Genomic DNA, 19,583 nt, shown 5'->3' on the forward strand with positions numbered 1-19,583 from the left:
CATATGCATTCCCCCCACAGGAAGCATGTCTAACCGTAGTGAAACTCACTTGCTGGATGTGACAAGTTGCTTACTAGTGTGTGAATATGCAAAACTCGCCAAGGAATCAGTTCTAATGGGAGCTTTGACAAAATTGGGAAGAACAAAATTTCATGGGTCTTCAAGGCAGGTGAGAATGTTTTAAGCTGATAAAATTTCATCTGGAATGTCAGAATCCGTTACTCTTGTTGCTGCCCAAAGGAGAAAGTGATGATAAGTAAGAAAGGTGGTTTTGACTGTGCTTTCGACACATCCTGTCCACCAACCATGTTCTCTTTGAAAGTTCAGAGCTCAATATCCACCTGACATTTAGGTTGATCTTTCAACCCGTCACTTCCAACAGGTGCTATGCAGCCCACTTTTCTGCCATTAGCACAGTGGAAACAATCAGCTACCCTCTTGCTTATTATTCCCAACCAGCTCTCTACCTTGTGAGCAGCATCGGACCACTTCCCTGGGGGTAGCCGCTCAGATGAACAGACAGTATAGGAGAATGATGGCAAAAACAAAATTCAAGTCAAAGAAACTCTCAATTCTTTAACGCAGGCTTACCACTAAATTTTTCTTCTCTCAGGGTAGAAGAAGAATGATAGGATCAAGTTTTCTTCTGATTACAAAAACACCCAGAGGATGATGGGCTCCATACCAAACCACCAAAGATGCTAGGCAAGACAGTTCCTGCCAATAACACGGTGGAGGGCATCCTTGACCTCCTTGTTCCTTAGAGTGTACACCACAGGATTAAGCAGAGGAGTGAAAACGGTGTAAGTCACTGAGATCAGCTGGTCCTGATCCCTCATGTCTGACTTGGGCCTGAGGTAGGCGATGGAGGCACAGCCGTAGTGGACGATGACCACAGTGAGGTGGGAGGCGCACGTTGCAAAAGCCTTCTTCCGGCCCTCGGCTGAGGCGATCTTGAAGATGGTGGAGATGATGAAGATGTAGGAGATGAGGACCAGACCCATGGGCACCACGATAACCAGCGAGCTGATGATGAAGTTAATTATGTCGTGTACAGCGGTGTCAGCACAGGAGAGCTTCATAACCGGGCGGATGTCACAGAAATAATGGGCCACCTCTCTGTCACAAAAGGGTAGCCTGAACACAGAGGAAATCTGAATGACAGCCACGAGCAGGCCAACGCTGCAGGCCCCCCACACCAGCTGGGCACACACTCGCTTGTTCATGATGACCCTGTACCTCAGGGGGTGGCAGATGGCCACGTAGCGGTCATACCCCATGGCTGTGAGCAGGAAGCAGTTGTTGATGGCCAGAGTGATGAAGAAGAACATCTGGGTGGCACAGCCTGCCAAGGAGATGGGCTGGTTCAGGCCTATGAGGTTACAGAGCACCCAAGGCACAGTGACCAATGTGTACAAGGTCTCTGACGTGGAAAGCACAGTGAAAAAGAAGTACATGGGGGTGTGAAGGCGGCGGTCAATGCTGATTGTGGTCACAATGGTGACATTGCTAGCCAGGGTGAAAAGGTACAAGGTAAGAAATACCACAAAGAGGGTGAGCTTGTGTTCATGAAAGCTGGAAAAACCCTGGAAAACAAATTCACTCACTACTGTGTGGTTCTCTGCCTTCATCGATAAATTGCAGGTCAAAAAGCTGGAGACATAGGCCAAGCAGCCAGAATACATCAGTGCCCTGTGCTTTGGGCAGGAGAACCGCAGGAGAAGGAAATACGGATTTGCTCCTGAGGGATGCTTGGTTAATGGGGACTCTTGCTCTCCTACAGGTGGAAGAGAGAAAAACACAAAAAGGAAATAAATTCATGGATGGACACTTACGCATAAAGCTACAAAAGAACAGAGAGAGATGGGATAAGGTGGAAGGAAGGCAGGTGGGGTCAAGTTTGGAAAAGGTTTCCTCGTGTGTTAGAACATAGATGTTGGGGGAAACTGAGGCTAAAGAAGCAGGAAATGCACGCATAATTAAGTTTGAAAAGAATTTTGTTTCTTGTAGATTATAGTTTCAAATTTTCATTTACTTAAAAAAAAAAATGCCAACTTTGCCCACAACTCTTCCCCTTTTGCTTAAACCACAATTTTACCATCTTCTTAAAGGTCTTCCCTTCTAGGTTGCCGAACAAGACAATGCTCTCTGCTCCAGCAAGACATGGGTGTTTGCTTACGCCCTGCTCCACTGTCTGCATCTTTCTTGAACCCTTTTTCACAAATCACTCAGTAGCTTCAAACCTGACTACACCCCGACCAACCCACATGCACATTGTTTTTAACAAACCATGTTCCTCTCTCTAGTTTTTCAGTTCTTACCTCAAAGTTCTTACCTCAAGTCTCCTCTTGCTCACAAAGTCTTCTCAGGACTAAACACAACATATGCATCCAAGCTTTCTACAGTGCCGTTCAGTTGCTAAGTTGTTGTCGTGGACTGTGTGTTTTCTAGCTCGTGCTTAGATATGAATTTTCACAGGTAGTTTAACTTACCCTTAGACTTCTCAACTCTCTTTTCCGATTCCTTTAGAATTATAAACTGGTATCTTTGGGGAAACCAGTTGGCCTGTCTCATCCTCTATTCCCTATCTGGGGAGTTACTGGGGATCAAAAAGTTCTCACTAAAAAAATATTTAATAATAATAACAACAACAATATTAGTCCCTTAGGCACTTTTTAGTTTATAAAGAGTTTTTAACCTGTATTATTTAACAGCATAACAATCCCATATGTTAGGTCAGAATGACCTCCATCCTGCAGATGGGGAACCTAAAGACATCTAGGGTTAGGTCATTTTCCCAAAATTATTAAGTTCTAGATTCATTCTTTTAATTTTAAGGCCATTGTGGTTTGTCCTACACCACGCCTGCCTGAGAAGCATCATGACTACAAAGCAGATGAGAAAGAATATACTTTTCTTGTTTTGTTCTTACTGCAAATAATTAATGCATTTTCCTCACTCTGGGAATGAGATTACATTAGGGAAAATTTGGAAAAACTGGAAAACACTGTGAAAACTGGAAAAATTTTAGGATGTTTAGATAAGTATATGAAATATTAGTGACAATGCACATACATTCTCCTTGGCTTAATATTTCTACTCCCAATTATTTATTTTAAAGAAATAATCAAAGATATGTATCAGGATATATGTATAAGAAGTTTTTATGATATTAGTTATATTAATGAAGGACAAAAGCAATATAAATGAATACAGGAATGATTAAATAAATTATAACATGTCCATCTGATGGCAACCATGTAGCCATGATACCTCTAAAAAGGGCTGGGCTGACAGAAAAATACAATAGATAGATACAGAGATACACAAATAGACTGTAATTTTGTAAATATAAAAAGAAAAGAAAAGAAAAAATAAAGAATTAACAAAGGAAAGAAACACATTCAATAGCGCACATGCTTTTAAAAAGCCTAGAAGTAAAAATACCAAAATGCTAAAAATATTTTTTTCTGAGTAATGAATGAAGAATCTCACATCATTTTTCTTTTTATGCTTTCTCTATAATCCAGATTTTCTTCTTAATTACTCCTTTCTAAACAGAAAAACAAAATTGTGAAATTCTTCTCCCACATGGAACTCTCTAATGAGGCTGCAGAGAAGATTGAGAAGAAAAGGTGAAAGCCGGGGGTTAATTTATCTTGGAGAAGAAAAAGTTGACAATGTAACGTACAAGCAACTTAAAAGTCTCTGAACAGACATTTTACAGAAATTTGAGCACCCAAGGGCCATATCCGGAGGAAATTAACTTCAGTTTTTAAAGAAAGATTGTAGCTGGTAAAAAGAAAAACTTTCTGAGCAGTGCCAGGAGTGGAGCGTGGCAAGTGTGATACTTGCTCTTGGGTGCAAAATTTAAAGAAGCACCCAAAACTAATCTTGTAATCAAGAGGAATACAATTTTAATGCAGTATTTTAAAAAATTAATGCTAAAATCAAAGATGAACAAAATATTGAAATTTTAAATAAAGACAGGATTAGTGTTGACTGCTACTGTAGTGGAATGCAAGTAGTTGAATGAGGGCATATTTTGAAGAGCAGAAAAATATATTTTCAAAAGATAGAGAAAATGTAGAGCAAAATATGTGCCCCTTTTCCTCTGAGATATGGTGATAGACTTGTCTAATCACTCCTGTTTAACTGAGATTCATGATGTATTACTGAACAAGATACAATTCAAATCTTATGTAACTGGAAAATCAATCTACCCATATTAAGGGGAATGAAAAAAAAAATAAGCTAGGTTAGAGAAGAGAAAAGATTGAGCTGTGCTTGTGCATTCCTGTAATTCCATCTCCTCCTCCATCACCCTCTCGGGAAAATGAGGACTCCTCAAGGTGGCAAAGACCTGATGAATGGTAACACTAGGATCCTAAGATCATGACAGCTGAAACAAAACGGCAGCCGAGCTTTGTGGAATCCATGTCACTGCGAAAAGCAACACTTTGCACCGCTTTCTGTTTCCCTGGATTCTGGATCTTTAGCCAAAAATATTTCTCCACACTAAAAAAAGTAAAAATATTTCCTTCTAGAGAAATCATTTTCTGCTTAGACCTGACAGCCAATCCTAGGCAAGGGATTAATTTTATTCATTTCATTATCCAAGTCTTTGCTTCCAATTGGAAGCAGGCTGGAAAAACTCATGTGCTTGGTAGCTTTAAGCCTTTTAAATATAACTGAATCACAGGACCTTAGTGTTAGGAGGTAATTTTAAAAGCACAGCACCCCTCACAAAGAGCCCCCAAACTCTGCTTCAGTGCTTCCAATGATTAGAAATTCATTATCTTACAAGTTAGCATCCCCTCTTTTAAAAAGAAAAAAAAAAAACCCCTAAGTTTACTTAAAAAAGTAAAACTAGGCTTTTTTATATAATAAAAATGCTTAAGGCAAAAAAAAAAAAAAAAAAACCAAAAAACCAAAAAACCCAAAAAAACCAAAACACCTGTCTATACAGAAGGGTATAAATGGAAAAGGTAAATTTCTCTTTCTGTACCTTGCATTCTCTGGTCCAGAGGTAAACATGATTCATGTCTGTGTGTTTTAATTTGTTTATTTCTGTCTAGAAAATTCCCAAGTACAACTGTGTATATTTCTATATCATTTCAATTTTACACAAATGGAATTAGACTGTGCATACCCATTTACAACTAGCTTTTTTCACGTCATACTGTATCTTGAATACTTTCCATAACAGTACTATAAATCTATCTCACTCTTTTCATTTCTAGTGGTGCAGACTATCTCATTATATAGGCCCATATAGATATTTTTGAATGGCCTTAGTTCTTAGAGAATGTGACTTCCTATTGACTCAGTATCTGTCTCCCTGCAACTTGCCACAGCCCCACATTATCCCATCTTCTCTTTCCTCTTCAAGCTGATAGTGTTTAAAAAACCTGGAGATCATTATAATGTCTCAGCTAAATTTCATGTCCTTGAATCCATTAACAGAGCAAGATGAGCATTAAGAAATATAATATTAATGAACATGAGAATCAATACAACCAAATACTGAAACCAAAGAGGGAAAAGAATAGTATTTTGGAAAATACACATGGCATTCCATTTTCATTCAGTTCTGCTAACAGCCACTCACTGTGTCCGACCTTAGCAATAAGGAGGAGTCACTTTCCAGACAGTGATCTTTAAAAGGCATTGAAAGGCTGACTCTGTTCAGAGGAAGCAGGTGAAAACACCATGTGTTCAAGAGGCATTTGCAAGGGAAGCTAAACCTCACAAAGCAAGAAAAATTCAGCTCCTCTAGTATCAGAGAGAACCTCAAATTACTGCTATATTCCTTGAGGCTGGGGGCATTGGTTCCTTTGGCTTGGGAAGTGGCACAGGAAAAAAAAAATGCAGTCTCTGAAACACCAGCTTTCAGGAGCCTTGGATATTTATTTTCCCCAAGAGGAGTAAAGCCCTCTATTGTAAGTCTCCTGGGATCATCCCCTTGAAAATCCCTCTAGGGTACTAAGGCTGAGAGAACCCTAGGGCTTATCTCAAGGGCTTTGTTAGGAACTTGGATAGTAGATGAGGGAGATGCTTTCATTTGCTTACTCACTGTTGAGGGTTGTTGGGGTTTGAGAAATTAATACTGTATTGAGTTTTAGTCAAGTAAACCACAGAAATACTAGATAAGCTTACAAAGAGAAGACCTTAAATTTTAGTTTTTCAGGATTAGAGAGCAGCTAGCTTCCTGAAACTTACTCAAATAAGATCACAGCAAGAGGGTTGCAGAAGCTATGGCCTCTCTTGTCCAGTTTCATTCTATAGCCGATTTCCAAGAGTCTCACCAGACATACATCTCAGCCTTACTCTCTCACTTACGGAGATCCATCTCCCACACTTGGGAAGGGCAGAATATACTTTCAGACCCATTCCTCATGCTCCCTCTGGTTCATTCTCAGAACTTGGTGGAGACAGAAGGAAACAGCAGTAGATCTCCACTCCAGTAAGTTGAGTTTCTGGCTTAGTACGACCTCTCCATCAAGACGGTCTCTGTATCCATGGGAGATGTTTTAGTTCTACCATGTACAAAATGTTGGCCATGAGGATCTTCAACCCAGACTAAGACTTTTCTTTCTAAAATAATTCTACTTCCCTCTAATTAAAAAAGTACTATATGTTCATTATAGAAAACACAGGAAAGGAATAATAATGTCAATCACTTATGATATCCAACTTAGAAACAGCAACACTATTAACATTTTGATGACAGTCTTCTAATCATTTTTCTATGCATCTATATGTTTGTATCTGTTTACACACATATACTTACGTTTATGGGAAAAATGAGATGGTTATTATTTTTGTAGCTCTTTCTCCCTTTTAATAATATGTGGTCACGTTAAACACACCTTTTTTATATCCAGTTTGTTTTTTCTCTTAGCAATGTATGGTGAACTTTTCCCATATCAATCAAATTTTTTTCTGTATTCTTCTTTTTAAACAGCTGCCTTGCCTTCTGTCATAGGAATGCTCTATATTATAGTGTGGTTTCAAGATTCAAATAAGCATCATGCATTACATGTGGTTGTTACATCTTTAAAAAGTCTTTTTTAGTCTAGACCAAGGTTTCTCAACAGCAGCATTATTGACATTTTGGGCCTGATAATTCTTTGTTGTGTGTGTGGAAGGTGAGGAGGTAGGTGGTCCTGTGTGTTACAAGATGTTTATAGCATCCCTGAACTCTACATTCTAGAATCCAGTAGCATCCTCTCCCTTTTTGCCACTATGTTGGGGGAAATCAAAAATGTCTCTAACTATTGCCAAATATCCCCTGGGGGCAAAATCATTCTCCTTTGAGCATCTCTGGTCTAGAGCATTCCACCATCCCTCACCTTTTTTTTTCATTTCATTGACATGTTTAAAAACTAGGTTGAAGTTTCACCTTCTGGATATCTATTTACTCATTGTATCACTTAACTTGTTCACCTATATCCTGTGTTTCCTGCAGATTGGAAGTAGTTCTAAAGGCTTAACTAGGTGCAAGTTCAGTTTATGAAACTATATTAAAATATAATGAATAAACTATATTATACTATATTAAACTATATAGCAATTATATATAACCATATATATGTATGTACAATTTTGCATTGTATTAAGTAGGGTTGTCAGATTTAACAAATAACTATACAAGATACCCAGTTAAATCTGAATTCTAAATAAATAACAAATAATTTTTAGGACAAGTATATCCCAAATATTGCATGGGACATACTTATACTAAAAATTATTCCTTATCTGAAAATGAAATTTGACTAGGCATCCCATATTTTATCTGCTAACCCTAATCAGAAGGCACATATTGTTTCGTTATTTCACTGATCAATGCTACATTGATCGGTGTTTCAGGTAGCAACAGCCTGATGCTCTATTCAAATTGATCCCATTAATCTTTTATCATTTCATCTTTTAATGGCTCTTGTCCAAATCAATTTTTTATTAGGGATTGCAAACAGTGCTTTTCTAACCATGTCATTTCTTCTACATTTATTCCATGAAATTTTTTTTTTTGTATAGAAGAAGTTTCATTAATTAGGGCAACAGTGCATGCAAGATAAAACTTAATAGAATTGGAATTCAAATGGGGTCCTCTGATTCTGAGTTTAGTGTGCATTCCATCACATCCAGTGAAAAAAAAAAGACTTCTTGGTGATACATGACTACAAATAGTCATAATCCGGCAAGCCTATGTCTTATAATTAGCAGAGAAATGCAGCTTGGGGGTGGGAGTGGTGCCTGCAAACTGAAGCCAATTCATAAATGATTCTCTAAGCAGAAAAAAAGAAAAGCTCTAGAAGTAAGGGGTAAATGATGGCATCCAGAAGACAATAGAGTGATGCACAATTAGAGAATCTCTGGCATTTTTCCATTTTCCTTCCATTCTGGCCACACATTCTGAGTAACATGTTTTAAAACAATCCATACAGCCAAGTACATAGGCATGGATGTGCCGCAGAGAGTCAGATTGCTTGTGGTTCCTGAAAGGTCTAGAGATTCATTCACAGATTGTAAAAGGCAGGTCAAAGGAGACTCCTCTTCTTCAGCTATGTGACGCGTGATTGGTGTGAAGGGTATCTGCAGGGCAGAATTGGGCAACACAAGGAATTTCATCTTCTTTTTCATTTACTGACTTCAGTAGACTGCATTTCCAGTTAATTAAATTTAAAGTTGAATATCTCATAGTTAGAATGGCAGAAAGCAGAAAGAGGATTAGAAGACCTTATCTTGTCCTTATTTTATGTATCTCCATATGGCTGGCAGGCCATCAGTCATAAAAGAAAATATTCTATGATACTTATTGCCATAGGAATTAATTGAAGAGTATGTTCCTTGGTATTGGTTTTCTTAAGTAGAGATGCAAAGACAAGATTGGTGATTCCCATGAAAGAAACAATTGGAGGCAGAGTTGTCTAATGTAGTGCTCTTTAAGAGAAAAAAGATAAATGAACTTATTTACAAAACAGAAACAGACTCACAGACGTAGAAAACAAACTTATGGCTACCAGAGGAGAAAGGGGGTGGGAAGGGATAAATTGGGAGTTCAAGACTTGCAGATACTAACTACTATATACAAAATAGATAAACAAGTTTTTCTGTGTAGCACAGGGAGCTATATTCAATATCTTGTAGTAACCTATAATGAAAAAGAATATGAAAAGGAACATACATGTGTGTATGTATGACTGAAACATGATGCTGTACATCAGAAATTGATGCAACATTGTAAACTGACTGTATTTCAATAAAAAAGGAAAAAAAAAACCCCAGATATTTCTCCATAAAAACAAAAAAAAAAGAGAGAGAAAGTTTTTTTTAAAGAAGTTATCTCTAAGGAAAGAGAGGATGATTTATTAGGTTGCAACATCATGATAGAAGTAGTCAATGAGCTAATTACTCACTTTGTATCTCTAATAAATATCTATTGAAAATCTAAACATGCCCTACATCATGCTAAGAACCAGGTAAAGAGCAATCAATCAAAATATATACCACATGATGAGGAGTAAGACAAAAAAAGATGCAATTTTTATATATTGTGATGCATACTTCGATAAGAATGGAGTAATATGGGAACAATATGTAACTTTCTGACGTGCATTTTAATACATTAAAGTACTTACATCCACCAGGAAGCAAAAGTCATGAGATGACTGTTCCTGAATATTTACTATAAAAAATGAACGAATCAGCATTTTGAGTTACCTTGTGAGTTTGAATAATGTCTCAGAGACTGATCAGCTTTAGAGAGTTTACCACTGAGATCTGGGGCTTGCATGGCTGAGACAGACCCTGGACGGTGGGAGCTACACTAAGATTTTTCTACTTACCAAATTCATTGGGCTGTTCCTGGTTCTTCTCCGACTTGATAACTCTAATGTATTCAATGCCATTAATCACCCTCTGTCCTCACATTTTCTTCAGCCTTAACTTTGTGACACTAGTACTATTTCCTTGTGTTTCTGCTACAAAGAAGCTTACCCGTCCGTGGTGGTCATTTAGCACATGGTATACATCTCTCAGTCTGTTTTCCAGAGGGGATGGTGGATGCCATTTAATCTGGGCAGTCAGTGAACTTGAGGTTGTTAAGAGAGACTCTCCTGCACCGTTATCATTTCAGTGTGTGATTAACCTAAATATCTAAATTAACTACTCACTCACTATCACATCACTCTGATTTAATTATCTACCTTGTTACTACCTGGGTATGTTTTTGTTCATTTCCTTATTTCTCCCCACATTGGGTTATATAGTCCTTAACAGCACCTAGTCTCTCGTCCTTTCCTCTGTCCTAAATCGTCAGCCAAACAAGCAGATAATTTAGCTCTGTATTTGCCACTGATTAATTGCTTAGGTATAAACTTGCACAAACCATGCTCTGGTGTTCAGGCTTCTCAAAACTTAAAATAAAGGAATTTAAACTGGCAGTCTCTAACGTCCTTCCCATTTTAAAATTGTGATATTTTCCTCTACTTTGGGACTTAGGATAAAAGCTTATAGGAAACTGAAAATACCATCTGCCCCAAGGCACTTTCAACAAATGTCCCATAGTTACCATCAATCCTACATCCTTTCAGAGTTCTGCCTTGAACTCCTTTCTTTCTTTGATTTCCACTTTGAAATCTATTACCACCTCCTGTTGCTTTTTCTTTTCACCTTTGTCAGCTTTCAGACAGTATCACAGGAGGCAAGGTTACTATAAATCCTGAACCATCAGCCTGGCGGACCAGATAGGAGAACGAAGGACTCATCAACCAGGCAGCAGGAGTCACTGCTCTTTGGGAACCACCACAGGACCACACTGTTCAAGTAACTTATCTTCTTGAACTCCTACAATCCTAATGGCCAAAAAATGCTCAGATGTTAGACCTGTAGAAAACCTTAGAGCTCAGGTAGTCCAACCTTCCATATTATAGACACAACAGTTTGGAAAGAAGTCTCAACTTGTGAGGTATAAGCATGAAATTGTTCATCTTTTTTCCCCAATAACTCCTACTGTGGCCCCATTCCTGTTGAGCAGCATGCTCCTTTAATGACATCTTATACCAATTTCATCAACTTTTAATCACTCGTGTTACTAAAGCAGTCTCACTGGAGTTATTAAACACAGCCCTGTTATTTTCAAAATTTATATTTTATTTGAAATTCTCTCCAGTCTCCATTATCCCCTAACCTCCACCTTCCCCCAGTCATAGAATAGGTTTGTGGCTCCAGTGGTTTGATATGTATTGGGAGGTGAAGGCTGGTGACCACACCACTCCTACCCCTTTCTCTTCCCAACAGCAGCCACTTCCTTCCTGGGAGGCGAGAAGAGAGAATGGAGAATGAAAAGCAATTATCCACAGTGTATTAGCTGTCAGCTCTTTGGTTGTAACTACTATTCTTGTATATGAACACCATCTTATAAGTGGAGGTATAGTGATAATGTCCCCCTTTTGTTAGTTGTCACCATTTCTTTAGCATTATTGATTGTTCTTTCTCATTTAATAGTTATCTAAAAGGAAGTGGTCTCATATGAGTACTTCTGTAGGGTTTTCAGAGGAACCTACATTCTGTCTGTCTGCACAGCTCCAGTGTACCCATCTAAGGTTCAATCTACTGCAGCTCTCAATGCAGGTAGCCCAGTCCACAGCCTCTTGTTACTGGAGTCCCCATCACCCAAAGAGTAGCTCTTTGGGGGAAGATAGGCAAGGTGGCAAGCCTCCATCACCTTCTGCTTTGCCCACCTAACCCACAGGACAGGTGCTTAGCTTTGACACGGAATGGTGACAATACAGGGTAACATCTGGCACCACCCCCTGAGGTCTGTTACTTCTTTCTGGACTTCTCCTGCAAGCTCGAGCAGCATTAGGTGCTCTTCTAGAATAATGCTTCATAAACCTTATGGCCAAAGATGTTCAGGAGTTCTCAACTCATTGGTGGTGGAAGAAATGATTCATTTCATTAGAAATTTAACATCTCTTTTTAACCGCTTAATTTATTTAGTGGAAATGCTAATGTTTTTGTTAGTGCTCTGGTTATAGGTTTTCCATAATTTGCCACAATATTTTTTTCCCAATGATTTGTCATTTTTAGTGCGTTTCTGCAGACTGCAAAGACTTTTTAAAATAAATGCATATGACGTTACAGCAGAAACACCTGTGTTATGTTTGAGAACTATTAATTGAATTGCATGAGTGAAAACCATTTCTCCCTTTTTGCCTTTTCTAGGACTTAATTAACTCTTTCAACCATCTTCCCTCAGTCTCCATCTCTGCTTCCTGGATTACTCCCGTCAGCTAATAAATACGATCTAGCATCTCCTATAAAACACAAACTTTCTCTGGACCCCACATCTCCCTGCATCATCATCCCAGAGCAAAACTCAGAAAGTTGTCTACATAGGCTGTCTGCTTTCTCACTTCCTCTTTACTTTCCAACCTCCTTCAACCTGGCTCCCACACATACCAATCAACTGAATTGCCCTTTTGAAGATCCTCCAAGTGTCCGTAGTGCTAAATCCAACGAATGATTTTATTTTCTTACCTTACTTCACGTCTCAACAAGATTCAATGTCATCAACCATTTCCACTGAACTGTGCTCTCTTTCCAGCTTTTAGTGACAAGTTCCCTCCTCCCTTACCGCTATTTCCTCTGGTTTCTTTTCTGGCTCCCCCCTTCTACTCATCTTCTAAATATTGGAACTCCTTACAGCTCTGTCCTGGGACCAGCTCTGTTTTCTAACTGCTGTCTCGCTTTAGCTGATTTCATCTTATTCCAGAGACTTTAAACATATGCCAATGATTCTCAAATTTATGTCTCTAATCCAGACATTTCTTCTGGTCTCCCAACTCTTGTATCTGCCCATTTAGGATACATGCTTGGATATCACAAAGACACCTCAAACTAAAACATCTCTTTGGGCACAAGTCCGCCTTCTGCCCAGGTTGCTGGCCTCCTGAATAAAGCCACCTTTCCTTTGCAACCAACACTTGTCTCTCAAGAACTGGCTTTCGAGTGGTGAGCAGCCAAACCTGAATTCGATAATAATTCCTTAAGGACAAATATTTTCCTCAACTACATCAGAGTCAATCACAATCCTTGTCGGGCAACTTGAACAACTTTGCAGCTTTTGTCTTTATAAACCACTGACTCTTTCTGTTCCCTGGAGTATTCTTTTCGTTTTACAAAAATCTATGTCTCCAGAATTGCAATTCTTAAGACCCCAAATAAAGCTCTTTTTTTTTTGCAGCCTCAATATCGATTATTGTTTGACAATTGCATTTTCTATGTACTCCAACCATCAATAGTAGAAAATAAATGCTGATCAGCAATGCTAGAAAAAAGAATAAATTATATTTTCAGTTTCTCTTGTAGGGAAGCAGAATTTGTCACCCCAAAATACGTCTCTTTGCCATATTGATGATTTTAAGCTGGTTATTTTCTAAAAAAAAAAAAACCGGCTGACATGGGAAAAACATTGAAAACCAAGTAGGAGTTACCCTTTTGTAAGAAACATTTACATTTATAAGAGAAATCTCCATCTGTAAGGTATCTCTCAAGCTGTACTTGGAAGAGGAGGACGACCAAATCTCTAGAAAGTCTTATCAATGGAGAAGGCAATGACTTGAATCTGTAACAACTGTATCCTTTCTTACTGTGCTTTTCCAGGTAACCTCCCACAACCGACTACCCCCACCCCCCCACCCTCCACATCCTCTTTTGTCTTTAGCTGAGGATGGTATTCTAGGTGAGGGCTCTGGCCCTTTTGGTGAGCTCCTCAGTTCTCTTGGGTTCCTCCCTTGCAAATACATGATACTAAACTTTTGTTTGATTTTCTCCTGTTAATCTGTCTCATGTCAATTTGCTTCTTAGATCACCCAGAAGAATTCTTGGATCACCCAGAGGGGTAGAGGAAAATTTCTTCCTTCCCATCACTCTCTAAAAAGCAGTATTATAATATCACTGTCTAATGAAGGGGAGATCAAAGAGTAGGTAGTAAGTGGGAAAAGAAAAGTATTTCTGGATTTTATAACGTTCATGTCATTTTCCAGCTTTCATATTTTGTAATTTGTTGTACTTTGTTTTCTTGTTCTAAATAGTCATTTTTTAAAAATTGAAGTATAGTCAGATATAATGTATCAATTTCTGGTATAAAACATAATGTCCCAGTCATGCATATATATATACATATATTCATTTTCATATTTTTTCATTAAAGGTTATTACAAGACGCTGAATATAGTTCCCTGTGCTACACAGAAGAAATTTGTTTTTTATCGTAAATAGTCATTTTAATATCTAGTATGGCATTCATAATTTTCTATTCAATTTTTTAAGGATACCCAAAACTGTGGAAGTTTCAGGCACCTGAAACTGGATTCACCTCTCTTACTTACACATATTTTTAAAATCAATATAATTCCAAGTCTTAATGTAAAAAAGAAATAAAATGAAATATATTTATAGTAAGAAAATATACCCATGATGACTGTGACAACTGTACGCAGTGTGATCTGACGGTGACGTATGGGTGATACAATAATCAGGAATAGTGTAGCTAACGGAGATCTGCCTGCGCAACAGTGAACGATTCAAGGACGTTGTTTCCAGGAAAAGCAAAGAATAACCATCCCTCATTATATATAGTAGTTTCTTTCCTGCAAAACCCAGTATATTTGAAAATAAAAAAAGTAAAAATACTTCGCATTTATTTGTCAAACAGTCATATTCAAGGCTCAGATAATTATAAAATACCTGGCTGGACATTTGCAAGTGTGTGGTCCACAGATACCTGGCAGATTCCTGCTCCGAGGCCCCTCAGACGCCCAGCTGCTGCCCTTTAAAGATAACAAAGAACATTCCTCTCCTAATAATACCTGCCTTAGCTGAGATAATGATCATCCACACAATGCCCGGAAGCCTGACCGCAGGAACAGGTCACAGCCCCCGCCAGAGTCCTGCAGCCCTACCCTTTCAGGACCCCCTCCCTTCCCTATTATCTGAACACCAACCAATCAGAGACCAATCCTGCACCTTGTGGTGCCTGGCTACCTGGCGTGACCTTCCCCAATAAAAAGCCTCAGTAACCGAGCCTCAGAGCTCACATCGGCACCTCTTGTCTGTGTGGCCCTCTGTCCTCTGTGGCAGTGCACCTAATAAATCTCTTTCCTAGTTTCATCCTTTGTCTTTGGTAAATTCTTTTACTGCCCGAGCACCAGCCTGCCGAACCCCACAACAGAAAGCATCGCAGAAGCAGAAGGATTCTTTGTTATGCAAGGCTGTCCTGGGTATTACAGGACATGGGGCTGCCTACCAAATGCTAAAAATGCATCCTGCACACCCATCACTGAGACAAGCAACAGGCAACTCCCGCTAGCTTCAAAAGTTACCTATTAAAATGCAAATGTCCTTGGCTGGGCTAAGACCTGCTGTCCTTATCTGCTAACAGCCTAAAAGGAATGCCTGTAAGAGAAAGTTGTTTCCATTTTTAACTGCGTCATTCTGTAAGGAAGCGTAAAATAAACCTGGCCTAGTACATATGGCTTGAGGGCTGACTCTGCAAGACTGGGGTTTCTCCGTCTAGAACTGCATCTGGAGTGATCTCAGCACCCCAGAGAGCGACTCCTCCCCTCCACCCTCCTAAACTGTGAGTGTGAGGTAGTCTGCTCTCCCGGTACATCTGCTCCTGGGTGACCCAGGCTGCACCCTTTGAGGACAGCTTTTGCCCTCTGGACCCACCAGTGGCCTTTCCAGTTCTTTCTCTTATAGACAGACCAGGAAGATGGGGAAGGAGTCTCTCTCTCTGCTGCTCTCAAGTGCAAAGGCTCCTAACAATATAATCATGCGACTGAGTAAAACACACAGTGAGCCCACACAAACCAAAACGTCTGAGTTTGGAGCAGAGAAAGGTTTATTGCAGGGCCAAGCAGGGAAAATGGGTGGCTTGTGCTTGAAAACCCTGAACTCTCCAATAGTTCTGGGGGGAAACGTATTTATAGGCAAAATCTCGGGTGAGCGCTGCAGGGTGTGTGACTTTCTTCTGATTGGTGGGTGGAGAAGCAGGTGGCTCAAAATCAGGGTGGGGCCCTAGTTCCTGCAGAAGAGCTCAAAGACACTGTTATGTATATTCCTTGAGGAGGAACCAGGACTCTGCCCCAAGGCTGTGCTATTGTTTCTTGACTGCTCCTCCCTTGTCTCTGCATCCCCTCCCTTCCCTGATTAGCATCTTCACTGTTTGAACATACCCTTTGGAATGTGGGGAAGGTCAAGGAGGCTGAATGAAGCCTATTTCCCACAAAAGAGAAATGGAGGACAAAAAGGATTTGTTCCAGGGAGACCCTGCAGGGTCCTGCTCCATTTCAGTAACAGTCGTAAGTGTCAGAGACAGCATTTACTATCTGCCAGCCTCCGTTCTAAACCTTTCATTGTATTAACTCATTTAATACTCTCGACAAGTACTATTACTATCTCCATTTTACCAGAGAGGAGGTAGAGGCACAGAGATGGAGGAACTTGCCAAGAGCCTTGAGACAGGAAGGAAGGGGGCAGGGCACAGCCATTCAAGGAATGACACGGCAGTTAGCACCACGATGGTGGGAAGATTCCCAGTAGACCTTGAGGCCCAAGATGGCGAGAGATTTGACTTCCAGCAGACCTTGAGCTTCATTACACGCTCACTGTAATATATTAGCTTGGTAAATGACACACCCACAAGCACCATGACAGTTCCAAGGCTGACCATAAAAGGTCAAAAAGAGGGCCGTGGCCCAGTTCCTGGGAATCCCTGCCCCTTCCCCAAAGTAGTTGGAATAATCCTCCCACTTGTTAGCATATGAGGTAACCGAGCCCATAAAAACTAAGCACCCCCACACCTCGTGGCTGCTCTCCCTTCTGAGGGAGGCAGACCACAGTCTGCCTGTGGAGTGTGTAAATACTTTACCTACTCCCACGCCTCACAGCCTCTCCGGCCTTCTGAGATGGTTCACACTAGGTCTGTGGAGTATCCATCTCTCTGAATAAATCTACTTTCACTCCACTATGGCTCGCTCTTGACCTCTTTCCTGTGTGAAGCGAAGGACCCACACTTGATGGGGCGAGTCCCAGGGACTAGACCAAGACCTGGGACGCGGCCATCCTCTCGGGCCCCACTTTCCCATTCATAGCCAGTAAGTGATCTGAGCTGAGAAACTCCACAGCCTGCTCAGAGCCTGAACTCCTAATCAGCCTTACACATAATCTCTTTAAAATATGTAAGGATAATAATTTATTTTTATTCTTTTAATTTTTAAAATTTAATATAATAGTCTGGCATTAAAAAATATTTTATTCATTCCCCCTAGGAATCTTCCTCAGCAGGCTTGCAATTCTGTTCTCCCCATTCTGAAGGAAAGAGCAGCGCACTTAACATATGTATCTGGTGGAAAGCAGGAAGACCAGCCTGAGACCCTCTGGGTCTCCTGGCTAGAACAGTGTTCATAAGGCACAGGTCATGGTGAATTTGCCTGAGTGCACCTGATGGTTCAGACTGTTCCCTAACTACAAGATGCCACAAAGATGACTCATCTGGAAGGTGAGTGGCTGGTTTCACATCTCCAAGACAGGTAGCTTGATGGCTCAGATGCTCACAATATACATTATGAAACAGCATGGATTATGCTCAGTCAGTGGTCTAGCCCAGAGGAATTTTAGGAGGCCTATTCAAGGATTTTCCTTGTATTTTATAGTCTTAGAGGTTACCCAAGAATTGTTAACACTAGTCAGGAAAAATTTTCCCAGTTTATTGCATTTTTACGTGCAATCAGAATATGGCCATGCACCTGAGCCAGGCCCTGTGACCTCGGGGCTCTGACTGACAATCTGTAATTGGATACCTGGTAGATTTGTCTATAAACCGTTTCTGGGATATTAGCTCTAGCTATATCAGTTTGTAGTATCCAAATAGTATGGTCGCCTTTGAATTTGAGCAATAGCATATTTTGTTATTAAAATCAGGTGTTGGAAATACATTTTGCCCCTAGTCTCCATTCAAATCCTTATTTCTGTGAAGAATTCCACTGATTCTCCAGTCCATGATAGAAAGAAGTTGGCCTCTAAAAATGGAAGGGAAATTGGGATTATTTCCTGGAGTCTCATTTTCTTCTCTTGGGGGAAGACTCTCTGTCTACAACCAAGGTTTTAGCATGCAGAACCCCCATCTCTTCCTGAGGGCATTGACTTTGGCAGTCCTAGGAGATTCCGTTTATTTCTCTTGGGTCCGCGCAAAGCAGGTAAACATTCAAATCAAGATGAGAAATTTACAAAGTTTTAAAGCCACTGACTTAACTGTGAAAACTCCCCAGGCAGGCAACACCAGCTATGGAGTACTCTTTCCTGAACAGACTCCTGTTCAAGGCGGCAGGAGCTGATTTCCTCCTGGCCCTAAAAATCTAGAGTAAAAAGACAAGAATCCTTCTCTCTTCTTTTTCAGGCACACCTATGAAATATACAAACCTAATATGCCAACACTGCTAATGGTACTGAGTGGTTGCGGACTGAGATGTCATCTTCTAAAATCAAGAAAAACAACTGTAGAATACTATTTCTAGAGTTTCTAGAGGCGGGAGTAGATGAATGGTTTCCTGTTTGTGGACAGGTTATGGATCCTTGGAATCCATGGAATTTTTGCATGGAGACTATGAACCCATGTGCACTTCAGGTACAATGTGTAGGTTGGATGAATATGGATACATATTATATGGAAGTGGTCATGAGTGTAGGCTCTTGGGCCAGATTTCCATCGTAACTTTTTCACTTAGCAGCTGCATGTTCTTGGAAAAGTCACTTAACCTCTCGTTGCTTTAGTTTCCTCATTATTGAACCACGTAAAGTTGGTGGGAGAAGCAAAGTAGGTAAGATGTGTTGCATACTTAACGTTGTACCAGGCCTCGGAAAGAGATCAGTATTTATCAGATATACACACCATGAGCAGACAGCTATTTGCTCTTTCATTATTTCATATCCAATTTTATACAGACCTTGCCTGATACTGGAAAACAGGGAAAAGCCAGTAGATTGGCTTTTCTTCTGCTTCCCAATTTTGGAGGGCACAAAGGCTCAGACACACTGTGGACTGGTCCTTCCTCTGCCATCATGTCCCAAATCACTGTCAAAAGCCTTTTACTCTGCACATCTGAGAGTAGATGGGCCCTATAGTTCATGTAGGGCCAACTCAGTTTCATTTCCTCACCACTACAAAGTGAGGTATAAAGTTTCCAAGAACCAATAATGTCAAAATGTGGGGGCAGACATGCTGTCTATTAGTGTTGAACACATGAATACCCAGCTTCAAAGCTTGTAGTAAGAAGTGAGGTTAAGACACAATGTACTGACCCCAGTGAGCACATGTTCTGGATACTGACAGGCAGGACACAAGAAATTAACAGCATACATACTCCACCCAGCTAGAGGATATAAAATTTGGAGAACTTTTTTTTTAAATGAGATAAAGGATATGTGGCATTTGACTGGTGCATCAACCAGTTATGCCAGTGGGAAGTGGAACTATTGTTTAATCTTAGCGGTTTTTTTTTTCTTTTTTTTTT

At 40.0% G+C, this 19,583-nt stretch overlaps 1 protein-coding gene across 1 annotated transcript in view; it reads right to left on the reverse strand.

The window, feature by feature from the left end:
* Positions 1-591: 591 nt before the first annotated feature.
* Positions 592-19,583, reverse strand: part of LOC105069494 (olfactory receptor 10J1) — a 233,722-nt gene continuing 214,730 nt past the window's right edge. The window contains exon 4 of the mRNA XM_010955612.3: positions 592-1,777. Coding sequence (XP_010953914.3) covers positions 702-1,685 — 984 coding nt within the window. The 5' untranslated portion in view covers positions 1,686-1,777 and the 3' untranslated portion in view covers positions 592-701. The remainder of the gene's footprint in view (positions 1,778-19,583) is intronic.

The sequence above is a fragment of the Camelus bactrianus genome, chromosome 21 (genome assembly GCF_048773025.1).
Source record: "Camelus bactrianus isolate YW-2024 breed Bactrian camel chromosome 21, ASM4877302v1, whole genome shotgun sequence".
In the NCBI taxonomy this organism is placed as follows: domain Eukaryota; kingdom Metazoa; phylum Chordata; class Mammalia; order Artiodactyla; family Camelidae; genus Camelus; species Camelus bactrianus.